The 13,512-nt window shown below is 42.8% G+C and overlaps 1 protein-coding gene across 2 annotated transcripts in view; it reads right to left on the bottom strand.

Annotated features, from left to right (window-relative positions):
- The window catches only part of LOC115193654 (attractin-like protein 1), a 341,916-nt gene that overhangs the window by 47,420 nt on the left and 280,984 nt on the right, over positions 1–13,512 (bottom strand). For both annotated transcript variants that reach the window (XM_029752515.1, XM_029752516.1), the window contains one exon: positions 1,563–1,676. In XM_029752515.1, coding sequence (XP_029608375.1) covers positions 1,563–1,676 — 114 coding nt within the window. The remainder of the gene's footprint in view (positions 1–1,562; positions 1,677–13,512) is intronic.

The raw sequence follows: 13,512 nt of genomic DNA, 5'->3' as shown, positions 1-13,512 counted from the left end.
TACAATTATGCTAAATAGTCCATGTGGAGCAACACCAGATGTTACTTAATTAACCTTTACGTGAAGATACCGTTCCCTTTCATTGTTTCTCACCTTCAGGAGCTCAAAATGTGAGAAACATGAAAATAACAAGAAAATCTATTCTGAGTTGGACGACGATAAATGCAGTAGCGTTAGATGGGGAGAAAATCAGTAATCTAAGGGGTTACTGCTAACGTAGGGTATGTGCCCATGCAGTATAATAGCACCATCTACTATTGGGATGAGTCTATTGGGTGGGATGAGTCTATTGGCTTGGGATGAGTCTATTGGCTTGGGATGAGTCTATTGGGTGGGATGAGTCTATTGGCTTGGGATGAGTCTATTGGCTTGGGATGAGTCTATTGGCTTGGGATGAGTCTATTGGCTTGGGATGAGTCTATTGGCTTGGGATGATCTATTGGCTTGGGATGATCTATTGGCTTGGGATGATCTATTGGCTTGGGATGAGTCTTATGGCTTGGAATGAGTCTTATGGCTTGGAATGAGTCTATTGGCTTGGGATGATCTATTGGCTTGGGATGAGACTATTGGTTTGGGATGAGACTATTGGTTTGGGATGAGACTATTGGTTTGGGATGTGTCTATTCCTGGAGGCAGAACTGAGCGATTTCCGCTAGATGGGCCAGCTGCAAAGTCAAAATTGGCTATATTGTAAAAATTCATGATTTTGGTCTTTTTAAGATTAGGGTTAGGCATTAGGGTTAGCAGTGTGGTTAGGGTTAGGTTTAAAATCAGATTGTATGACTTTGTGGCTGTGCCAGCTAGTGACCACTCTGCAGAGCTGACTCCAGAACAAGATTCATGTCAAAAACCGCTAACCTGAATCTACTATATTAATAACAGAAATGATGCATTCAGAGCATACGTTGTCTCCCGAAACTCACTATCAATTTCACTAAAGTCAGATGTGGACTGGCCGGCAGGCAGCAACTGTTAGAGATTTGTGGTAGAGCCAGTAAATCTTTTATGAAACAGAGACCTGGAGAACGCATACAACCACTAGGGATTTTCAGAGGTAGATTATCAGCTCATACCCAATACCCATAGAGGGAGATTGTAAACACAATTCAGAAAGTCATATATTGGAGGCAAACTAGTAATACCCTTTTCATACTACTGACACTAGCCGAGCCATGATAAGCCAAGCTGTACTGCGTTGGCCTGGTTATACATCCGCTGCTGGAACTGTGCTGGAAAGGAACCTGTGAAAAGACTTAACCCATGGACCAATAGGGAATACAGCAAGACAAGGAATTGCTTTTCTGAATGTCCATATTTCATAACAAACCAGCCTTAACGGGTAAGGCCACGCTAAACTCTGGACATATTCTTTGTTGTGTGATTTCCAACAATGCCTTCAGTACTTGTTTGAGTTGGCCACATATGTTTTCACACCCACGCTGCAGTGTCTACACACAACATTGAATGCTGTGGGCAATCTCGGTATCAAGCCTAGATTCCAGGGTGTCACCACCGCCATGGAAAACAATATGCTAATGAACTGCATTTAAGGTACACACCTCCACCAGCCCCTGCAGCAGCTCTTCCTGTTCCTGGTCGACACCTACATCCAGCGCCACAGCAATCGAGGCGAAGGGACGGCTGGCCATCTGCTGTCGCTCCCGCATGAGCTGCTGTAGACGGGAACAAGGAGTGAGGGAGAGAGAAGGGAGCAGAAGAGACAAACAGTAGGAGGGGTGGGGGAGAAAGAGGCAGAGGGGAAGAGAGGAGGGAGGAAAACTTAATAATGAGGAAGTGGCAGATGAACAAAGTCTGTGAGTCAGACGCTGAGCGGCTCTTTATCGGCGTGTGCTCCAAACACCCCGAAGAAAACAAACACAAACGGAGACAGGGTGGGAACAATAGTGTCGACAGGCAGGGCCTGGCTGGATAGGGACCACACAGACACACAGTACAGATAAGAGCTGGTACACACACACACACACCTCTCTCTCTCATGTATATGACTGTACACCCACACACTCATGCACACACACAAAGATACACACAAAGACACACACAGACAGACACGTAAAACACGCACGTACACCCACACAGAAAAACGTATTCATTTTCCCAAGCTTTTTCCGCTTCAATAAAGTTAGTTAGTTATTGGGCTTTTGTTTCTAGTGTTCTTGTTTTAGCTTGGGGGTAAGCACCTGTTCTATGCAAATCAGAGCAGTTATGCATAACGTTAGGCGTACATCGTCAATGTGTTCCTCATTGAGCTTCAGTAGAAAGTCCTGCTTGAGACATACCGTACTGGACAGTGGTAATAGGCTATTAGGGTTGGGCGGTATACTGATTTTTTTATACCGTTCCTGTACCCCCAGGGTATACGATATTACCGGCAGTATACAAGGGGTGCGATTTCTTTCCAAACGTAAACAACCCCCCCCCCCCCACACACACACAAAAAACGAATTTAGGCTGTAGGGATCTTGATTCAAAAGGAGAATGATTGATCTGTGGTAACCAAGAAGCTTGATCTTGCAAGCTAGCCACCCTCCCCTCGAGATGTAGGGCGCCCCAAACGGTATTGATGACAGTATTGAAAATCATGTTTGATTATGCGTGTGTGAGAGAGTTAGGCTACATGGAGGAGACTACTGGGTAGTTTGGATCATCAGGCTGAACCCTAGTCTACGCTTGAACTTACTGAGGGATGACGATGTTTTGGCAATGTGAAGATAGAGGTTCCATACTCTAGACTAGAGAATTGACTGTGAGGTGTGGCAGTGGGGAGGGTGTATGTATGGATTTGGGAATTAACCTGAAATAATCCATTGAAGGTTTAGGTAGGCTGTCTGGGAGGCATGTATATTTGTAGACAGACAACATATTGAGTTTCTTAAACAGAGAGGCAGATGAAGCCAAGTAGTTAGAGGTGGCGGCTAGTCTTGCAAATGTCTTCTGTGTAATGAGTAATTTGTGTAGGTAGGAAGCATATTATGTACTGGCCCAGACAAAATTGCAGTTAGTGAGATATGGGTAAATTAAGCTGAAGTATAGTGTTAAGAAGCAAGCCTAATGAACAAAACAGACTTCAGCACTATGCTGCAGACAAAGTGAATATGATCTTTCCTGGACAACTTTTCATCAACGAGAACATCTAGTGACTGAATCCTGCTTCATTTCATTCTCACGAATTGAGATTCTGGCTCTTTTTATTTTGGCAACATTTTGAATTCTTACCAATGAATATAATGAAGTTGGATTTTTTTTTACATTTAAAGATAATTTGTTTATCTGAAAACATTCAGAAAACTTGACCATGCCTGAGTTGGTTCCACTGATTAGTGAATCGAAATTCTTGTGTGATAAAATCAAGTCGGTATCATCACTGTACAATACACAGCAGCTAGGTCATTGATATAGATTAGGAATAACAAAGGTCCAAAGATCGAACCCTGTGGAACGCCACAGGATATCATGGCCCTGGTAGATGCACAGGCATTTGCATATACAAATCGTTGTCTATCATAAACAGAACGCTTTGGATAAATCTAGAAAGATGCCAAGAGCGTATTCATTGTTGTTCAGGGATGTAAAGATTTCATCCACAAGTTGTAATATCTGCCATATCTGTGGAGTAGTTTTTACGAAAACCATATTGGTACGCATATAGAATACAATGTTGGTTTTAAATGTTTCAACATTCTTTTATACACCAGTTTCTCTAGGATTTTAGAAAAACATGGTAGTACAGATATTGGGAGATAATTTGTAAAAGATCTTGGATCCCCAGATTTATAGAGGGGGAAAGCTTTGAACATTTAAAAATATTTTGGAATAATAGCAGTTTTCATTGATTTGGTAAAGATGTACGTTACAGGCTCAATAATCGAGGATGACACTGATTTCACCAAAGAGGCACAAATCTCATGATTTGCTGCTGATATCTTTAAGTTACCAATTACCTCCATCACAGTATATCAGGTGGATCAAACGGAAGCAAAGAGGAATGTCCCTTAATGTAATCCAAGGGCTTTCCATACATTTTTCTGATTTTCTTTGAAAGAGAGGAACCCACATTCACAAAAACGTGATTAAATTCACATGAGATAACATCAGGATCACTATCGGTCATATTTCTAACATTCAATGGAGATAGGATAGCTGTAGAAGCTTTTTTCTTATTCAACAGATGATGACTTTCCAAGTTGACTTTATATTGTTTAAGGGATTCTTGTAGACGGGTAAATTTGTTCTTATACTTTTTGTAATTGGCAGAATTCAGGGGCGTGGAATTTGTAAAAAAATCTAATGTTTTATACAACTTTTAAAAACATTTTTTTACTGAGGATTTGTTTTTGACCAGTAGGTCTGACTAAAGGGAAGCAGTGGTAAAATACAGAATTGAAGGATGTGAGAAAAGTCTGGTAAGCAGACTCCACATCGGGATGATTATAACATGTTTCCAATTAAATATCATCAACCAATATCTTAAAGCACTCAGAATTACTTTACTTAAATATTCTACATTTAATGTTACTATCCATTCCCACCTGTTCATTTCCAGCTGCCAACGAGAAGTGGAATATTGGAAAGTGGTCAGAAATGTCAGTATAAAGTATACCTGTTTTAGCCACACTATTCAAAAAAAGTGGACAAATATTATCAATAAGGGTGTCAGATAAACTGGTCACGCTTGTGGGCTTGTAGATTAGGGGATACAGAGAGCTAGAAAGTATTTAAAAAGTCAGATGTAGTGAGTGGTTTTCTTTTTTTTTATCAATTAATGTTGTAATCACCCAATAGAAAACACACTTTCTCATTATCAATCAAATCCAAGGTTGATGCAAGGACATCAACACAACTACCGCTGTCCGATAGACAGATCCAATTACCACTGTTTTACCACTAAATTATTAATTAACAGGCGGGATCTTCTATGGAAAGCAATTCAACATCAGATGTAAGTGTGAGGTCCTCACTTGCAAAAGAATTGAAGACCTTTATGAACAGAAACGGACACCTCCCCCACTTTTGATGTTCTACAGTGGTGAACAACATTATAAGGAGACAAAGCATTGTTGTCAACTCAGTTAACCATGTTTCTGAAATGGCAACTCAGTTAACCATGTTTCTGAAATGGCAATTCATGTTTTTAGGAAGAGTGCAAACGTTCAAATGAAAAGGTAGAGAATAAGCTTGTCTTGGAATAAAGATAAACATTTTAACAACCTGTATAGCAGTCTAACATTCTAATAGTCACGTGATAGACTAATCTCTGGTAAATTTCACGAAAGTTAAATCTGGATCAACATACACTCAGTGGACAGTGATTCACGTGGCTGTGGATTGCTATATAACGCAGGCAGAATGTGACGGGTCGGTGCCAGGCGCGCAGGTTCCAGTATCTCAGAAACGGCCGGCCTCCTGGGCTTTTCACACATGACAGTGTAAGGTTTACCGAGAATGGTGCGACAAACAAAAAACATCCAGTCAGCGGCAGCCCTGTGGGCGAAAACACCTCATTGACGAGAGGTCGAAGGAGAATGGCAAGAATTGTGCAAGCTAACAGGCGGGCCAAAAACAGGCAAATAACGTGCAGAACGGCATCTCAGAATGCACAACTTGTTGGTCCTTGTCACAGATGGGCTATTGCAGCAGACGACCGCACCGGGTTCAACTCCTATCAGCTAAAAACAAGAAGAAGCGGCTCCAGTTAGCACGCAATCACCAACACTGGACAACTGAGGTTTGGAAAAACATTGCCTGGTCCGACAAATCCCGGTTCCTGTTGCGTCATGCTGATGACAGAGACAGGATTTGGAGAAAGCAGCATGAGTCCATGGCCCCATCCTGTCTGGTGTCAACGGTACGGCCTGGTGTAATGGTGTGGGGAATGTTTTCCTGCACACGTTAGGTCCTTTGATACCAATTGAGCAACGTGTCCATGCACCAAAGAATTCAGGCTGTTCTGGAGGCAAAGGGGGTCAAACCCGGTGGTAAATGGGTGTACCTAATAAACTGTGTCTATATATCGTCAGCTTTGTTAATATCAAATGGATTAAAGAGCAGGTTATCAGGGTTGACATCCTGTCTACATAAGAGAGATAGATACACAGTGGGAATCAACTAGAGACTGGAAGGAAACATAGAAATGCAGGCCTCATGTCCAAAACAACCATACATTTGTTTTAGTCTCATCAATAGGGGTGCACTTCTGAAGGAATGCACCTTGACAAAGTCTTCAGAGGTTTGACAATTAGAGCAATGTGTGTTTTTGGTCATATGCTTAGGTGAAACACATGACCAAAAACAAAGTTCAATAAATATGTAGGTGTGTGTTAAATCAAATGAATCCATGTAATAGACCAGCGGACTACAGCCGAGTCACCCGCCGTAGGCCTACGAGGGGGGTGGGGTGAGCAACCAGCTGGTCGTACTTCAGGTATGTGAAGTTGCCTCTCTTTCGTTCTTCAATGAGCCATGGCAGCAGTTCCTTTTGAGGCGTACCTTTTCAGAGAAGTCTGGATTGATGAACAACTTAGTTACCCTCAGGCACTTGGCTCTCTTGTCTTTGTACCTGGGCAGTCTCCCCAGTATGGATCTGGGCCGTCCATCAGGAAAAAAACGTGCCATTCCTGTGCGCCCTCTCCATCTCAATGAACTTAGGGGTCCAGTTTAGGGTGATCTGCCAGGAGTATCCTTGCCTTGATTTCTGTGTAATGGCAAGTTTCAGTTTTAATGTCTTTGATTCAAATCGATAAAATGTTGTTTCGCCTGGATTGATTTTCCAGGAAACTCCTTTGGAAAAGAGTTTGTCTAGTGTTGTTTGGAATTGAGCAAAATCATCTGAGAGGAATATGAATGCAGCCAGGCTGGTGACTTTCGTGTCCTTTAGCACATCCACCTCCGACTGTGTTCAAAGCCCATTACATCCCGAACAAGATCATCAACCCTTTTGTTGGTAGAATCTATAAAAAGAGTTGCAGTAAGGATTTAAAGGTATTTTCTTGCAGATCAATTAGATCAGTGGTCACCAACCTTTTCTGAGTCAAGATCACTCTCTGAGTCAGAATGCAAGGACAGATCTTCTGCTCAGATTTTTTTTTACATGACTTAAAAAAAAACATAAGCCTATGCAACAATAACCTATTAAAAATAGTTCTGTAGCAATGAGGTTTGTGCAGTAAGCTATAGGCCCAATACATTATCACAACATATTGGCTTTCCTTGAATTGTACATTGACCCAGGAGCATTGCAAGTCATAATGAAAGTAATCTAATTTATGTCCCTCTAAGTCCCCCGAATGCCTCTGTCGATCCGATAGCTATTGTATACAGTAATCATGTGTCTATGAACCAGAGTTATACTGTCAGCACTGAGGTGGCGTGCCCTAGTAGGAAGTTTGCTGTGTGAGGCTCACCCTGCACTATCAACTCAAACATAAATATCAGTCATGTCTACTTCTGATAAGCCTCCCAGTAAAACAATCAAAACTATCAAGCATTTGGGGCGGCAGGTAGCCTAGTGGTTAGAGCGTTGGGCCAGTAACCGAAAGGTTGCTGGATCGAATCCCCGAGCTGACAAGGTAAATATCTGTTGTTAACCCACTGTTCCTAGGACGTCATTGAAAATAAGAATTCGTTCTTAACTGACTTGCCTAGTTAAATAACTTTTTTTTTTATCCCAGAAAAGCACTAAAAATAGCCCACATTAAACATATGTAGACTAAGAAAAAAGGTTCATGAAATGTATAACTTGCTAGTAACAGATGACATTCATATACTGACAATCTCTGAAACTCACTTAGATAATACCTTTGATGATATAGTGGTAGCATCTACAGAAAAGACAAATGCCAAAGGGGGTGGTGTTGCTGTTACCAGTAAAAAGTTTGGGCACACCTACTCATTCAAGGGTTTTTCCTTATTTTTACTATTTTCTACATTGTACAATAATAGTGAAGACATCAAAACTATGAAATAACACATATGGAATCATGTAGTAAACAAAATATTGTTAAACAAATGAAAATATATTTCAGATTTGAGATTCTTCAAAGTAGCCACCCTTTGCCTTGATGACAGCTTTGCACACTCTTGGCATTCTCTCAATCAGCTTCATGAGGTAGTACCCTGGAATAAATTTCAATTAACAGGTGTGCCTTGTTAAAATGTAATTTGTGGAATTTCTTTCCTTCTTAATACGTATGAGCCAATCAGTTGTGTAGTGACAAGGTAGGGGTGGTATACAGAAGATAGCCCTATTTGGTAAAAGTCTAAGTCCATATTATGGCAAGAACAGCTCAAATAAACAAAGAGAAAAGACAGTCCATCATTACTTTAAGACATGAAGGTCAGTCAATCCAGAAAATGTCAAGACCTTTGAAAGTTTCTTCAAGTGCAGTCGCAAAAACCATCAAGCACTTTGATGAAACTGTCTCTCATGAGGACCGCCACAGGAAAGGAAGACCCAGAGTTACCTCTGCTGGGGAGGATAAGTTCATTAGAGTTAACGGCACCTCAGAGAGCAGCCCAAATAAATGCTTCACAGAGTTCAAGTAACAGACATCTCAACATCAACTGCTCAAAGGAGACTGCGTGAATCAGGCCTTCATGGTCGAATTGCTGCAAAGAAACCACTACTAAAGGACACCAATAATAAGAAGAGACTTGCTTGGGCAAAGAAACACGAGCAATGGACATTAGACCGCTGGAAATCTGAGATGTTCCAACCGCCGTGTCCTTGTGTGACGCAGAGTAGGTGAACTGATGATCTCTGCATGTGTGGTTCCCACCGTGAAGCATGGAGGAGGTGGTGTGATGGTGTGGGGATGCTTTGCTGGTGACACTGTCAGTGACTTATTTAAATCCAAGGCACACTTAACCAACATGGCTACCACAGCATTCTGCAGCGATACGCCATCCCATCTGGTTTACGCTTAGTGGGAATATCATTTGTTTTTCAACAGGACAATGACCCAAAACACACCTCCAGGCTGTGTAAGGGCTATTTGACCAAGGAGAGTGGTGGAGTGCTGCATCAGATGACCTAGCCTCCACAATCCCCCAACCTCAACCCAATTGAGGTGATTTGGGATGGGTTGGACCGCAGAGTGAAGGAAAAGCAGCCAACAAGTGCTCAGCATATATGGGAACTACTTCAAGACTGTTGGAAAAGCATTCCTCATGAAGCTGGTTGAGAGAATGCCAAGAGTGTGCAAAGCTGTCATCAAGGCAAAGGGTGGCTACTTTAAATAATCTAAAATATAAAATATATTTTGATTTGTTTAACACTGTTTTGGTTACTACATGATTCCATATGTGCTATTTCATAGTGTTGATGTCTTCACTATTATTCTACAATGTACAAAATAGTAAAAATAAAGAAAAACCCTGTAATGAGTGTGTAAACTTTTGACTGGTACTGTATATTCAAAGCCACATTCCAGTAAACCCACACCCCGCCTCCCAAAAATATGCTCAGCCAGTGAATTGGCAAACACACACAAGAAACACACCTGAATCACACACCAGTATGATAAACAGCGAGAAAGCAGAGGACTTGTTCCCTGTATGGATACTGGGTGCACTTACACTATATGAGATGACCAACTCACATGCTAGTGTTGTGGATACAGGCAGAATGCATGGCCTTGTGAACATCTGTATATAGCCCAAGCCTATAGGCTATATATAAATTATACAAATGCTGTTGCAATGAATTTCAAAAGGAATCCCACTTGTATGTGACTTAGATCTTAACAACGCTGTCTTAACCAGAGGTGAATACTTTTTCACGATGCCATAGATGGCATATCTGTGTCAGGTAGTACATGGTACTATGTGTGTATAATGTTTTGATGTGGGCTGGAGTCTGTTTGTATAACCAGTCAATTAGACATTCCCCATGCATGTTAACCCTTGATCCTGACATGTGGTGGGGTGGCTGTGAGCTACAGTAACTACAACAGAATCCATGTCTGACATTTACGCTGCATTCCCAGTCAACGCTACCTACCTATTAACCAGTGGACAGCATAAGTGTCAGTGCAGGCATGAATGAACAGAATACTACACCTGTAACTCATGGGTTATGGCATGTTGCTATGTGTAACATGTCTTTCTGCTTGCCTGCCTGGAACGCTAACCTGTCCTGCTGTGTTAGACTGTGTCTGTTAGCATGGCTGCTAGCTCGATGTCGATCACAGCACTGAGGTGTATGTGGTTAAAGGGAGCAGAGCGGTGTGTCTCTGTGTGTTAGCGTTAGCTCTTATCCTATATCCCTTCTGCAGGGTTGGTGTGAGGGACGGTGAGCTGGTCAAGGTGAGCTGGGTCGGGGAGGTAGAGGCTTGATTAATCGGTCTGGACACTCAGAGAGGCGATCATAAACAGGAAGGCGGAGGGGCTGGGGGGGGAGGGAGGTGAGACCAGTAGATACTGTGCCCTGTTAGAGCACGTGTATTTTATCTCCCCTGACAAGTCCTTCACAAGGCAAGAAGGACAAGCCATTCAACTGCCTGTAAACGACCCATAAAATGCCTAATTAATTTCAGAATGATGTAAACAACGACAGGTAAGACATGAGATGGAAAGGGAGGTGAGGGGCAGAGACACTTTGAACCAATGAGGTCAAACCTATATTTCACACGTGCACAAAAAAATAACAAACATCGTTAAAGTACCTTCAAAATGACATTTTGACAGCTGTATTGCAGGCTGACAACGGGCCTCCAAGTGGTGATCACTAATTTAAATGGATTAAAATGGCAGCTGCCCAAAGCATGAGTAGCTTAGGTGTACTAAATTCACACTTTGATACTCTCTAAACTTCTATGGGCTAGAACCCTCGCCTTCAGCAGGGCACTGAGCGGCAAAGCTCAATAGGACACATAAATAAATACAAACACGCATCCAAACAACATCATCCGTGCTTTGGCTCGAGGAGTTGACCTGTTTTCAGAACGTGAAAAATAGAATATGAAAAAAGTTATGATTTGGGGGCAGAGCGAGGCATTGACAGGAGGTTGGCTTTTTGTCCAGCAAACCACTAATCTTCAGCGTGGATGTTTTAACACAACACTCTAATGTGGTGAAATGCCAAGCTCCTCGAGAAGACATTCCTTATGCTATATTTCTGCAGTGAGAGCCAGAAGAGGATGGACCTGTGGTCCTGCCCACCTGCATCCTAACTGGATTATTTAATCAATGTTAGACTCCTCTGGGCTTATCCTGATTAATGTCGTAGTCAGTGATCAGAGAAGAACTGCAAACAAGACCTGTCCAACTCCTAATGAGACTCCCTGTGTTCGTCAATACAGCCCTAATGAAGAGGAAAGTGACATTTGGGTTGAGAACTATGATACAAACATCTAACGTCTGATGGAATCTTACCATCTGAGCTCTGAGTGTTTAAACTGAAGTTTTACACATCCACTAACAGACATTATGGTAGCTCTGAGTAGGATCATCTGATTCTCTCATAGAGGTGTGCTACAATTGAACAAGATGGTCCGCTTTCCTACTACCAACCCACTGTAACAGCAGCTCTAGGGAAGTCTCTGTAATGACTTTGTCCAAGTGCACACGCCTCAGTATGTTGCCCTTGACGACCGTCAGGAGACAGCACGTTGGGCATTGTTGAAGCTCTACACTGACGCAGAGGCGACTGATATCCTTTCAATTATTCATTCATTATCTTCTTATTAGACCCCCGTTCTCTGGCTGACGCTCGGCTTGGGATGGAGGAGTGATAGGATAGGCAGAGGTTATTGGCATTAAATATTTAAAACAGGCTATCTATTGGAGTGAATGAGAGGGATCCCCTGAGATGGGCTGTGATTGGACAACAATACGGCGCTATTACACTGGACCCATTGAGTCACAAACACCGCGACACCCCTCCCTGCATCCCACTTCGCCTCTGTATGCCGCTGGGAATAATATCCAGAGGTGATAACAAACATAATTTCCGCCGTATTTCCAAAGTTTCCCAGCAACATTTGTCTACATGTTGAAAGAGGCTGAGAAATCGCATCTGTGCAAACAAGGGCAAAGATATACCTGAGAGATGAAACACCACAGTGGACTGAATGTTCTTAGAAGAGTCACTTTCGGCAAACAAATGGGTTTAAACTTTTTAAAAGTGGCTTTTGGATAAAGGTTTTAAAATGAAACGCTAACTGACTGCGAAGTGGAACAGTCTTTATAACCATAATAGCCAATCAACAGTAGCAGTGACAGTGTGTTGTACAATTGAAAAATGGTTTAATCCTAAAACAGAATTTCGATGAATAACGCACAACAGGAAATGTAACTTCTGTATTCAATGTTTAAAAGGACTTCTAACGTTTGTGTAACTTAAACTTTAAAATTTCTAACTTGATTTACTGTAACTAAAAATGTATTAACACCTAGAAAAATGTCCATTAAATATAATCCACAGAATAATTCACATTTCCCCTTGCTGCAGGATACATTTTCTGCAGTGAGAAACCGGTCAAATTAATATCTGACACCTGTAAGTGTAAGAAGCAGGTTCCACAGGGCAGCAGCTACACCATAAGGAGCAGGTTCCACAGGGCAGCAGCTACACCATAAGGAGTAGGTTCCACAGGGCAGCAGCTACACCATAAGGAGTAGGTTCCACAGGGCAGCAGCTACACCATAAGGAGTAGGTTCCACAGGGCAGCAGCTACACCATAAGGAGTAGGTTCCACAGGGCAGCAGCTACACCATAAGGAGTAGGTTCCACAGGGCAGCAGCTACACCATAAGGAGCAGGTTCCACAGGGCAGCAGCTACACCATAAGGAGCAGGTTCCACAGGGCAGCAGCTACACCATAAGGAGTAGGTTCCACAGGGCAGCAGCTACAACCATAAGGAGTAGGTTCCACAGGGCAGCAGCTACACCATAAGGAGTAGGTTCCACAGGGCAGCAGCTACACCATAAGGAGTAGGTTCCACAGGGCAGCAGCTACACCATAAGGAGTAGGTTTCACAGGGCAGCAGCTACACCATAAGGAGCAGGTTCCACAGGGCAGCAGCTACACCATAAGGAGTAGGTTCCACAGGGCAGCAGCTACACCATAAGGAGTAGGTTCCACAGGGCAGCAGCTACACCATAAGGAGTAGGTTCCACAGGGCAGCAGCTACACCATAAGGAATAGGTTCCACAGGGCAGCAGCTACACCATAAGGAGTAGGTTCCTCAGGGCAGCAGCTACACCATAAGGAGTAGGTTCCTCAGGGCAGCAGCTACACCATAAGGAGTAGGTTCCACAGGGCAGCAGCTACACCATAAGGAGTAGGTTTCACAGGGCAGCAGCTACACCATAAGGAGTAGGTTCCACAGGGAAGCAGCTACACCATAAGGAGTAGGTTCCACAGGGCAGCAGCTACACCATAAGGAGTAGGTTCCACAGGGCAGCAGCTACACCATAAGGAGTAGGTTCCACAGGGCAGCAGCTACACCATAAGGAGTAGGTTCCACAGGGCAGCAGCTACACCATAAGGAG

This window comes from Salmo trutta, chromosome 5 (genome assembly GCF_901001165.1).
Source record: "Salmo trutta chromosome 5, fSalTru1.1, whole genome shotgun sequence".
NCBI lineage: Eukaryota > Metazoa > Chordata > Actinopteri > Salmoniformes > Salmonidae > Salmo > Salmo trutta.
This window is presented reverse-complemented; position numbering and strand designations above follow the sequence as displayed.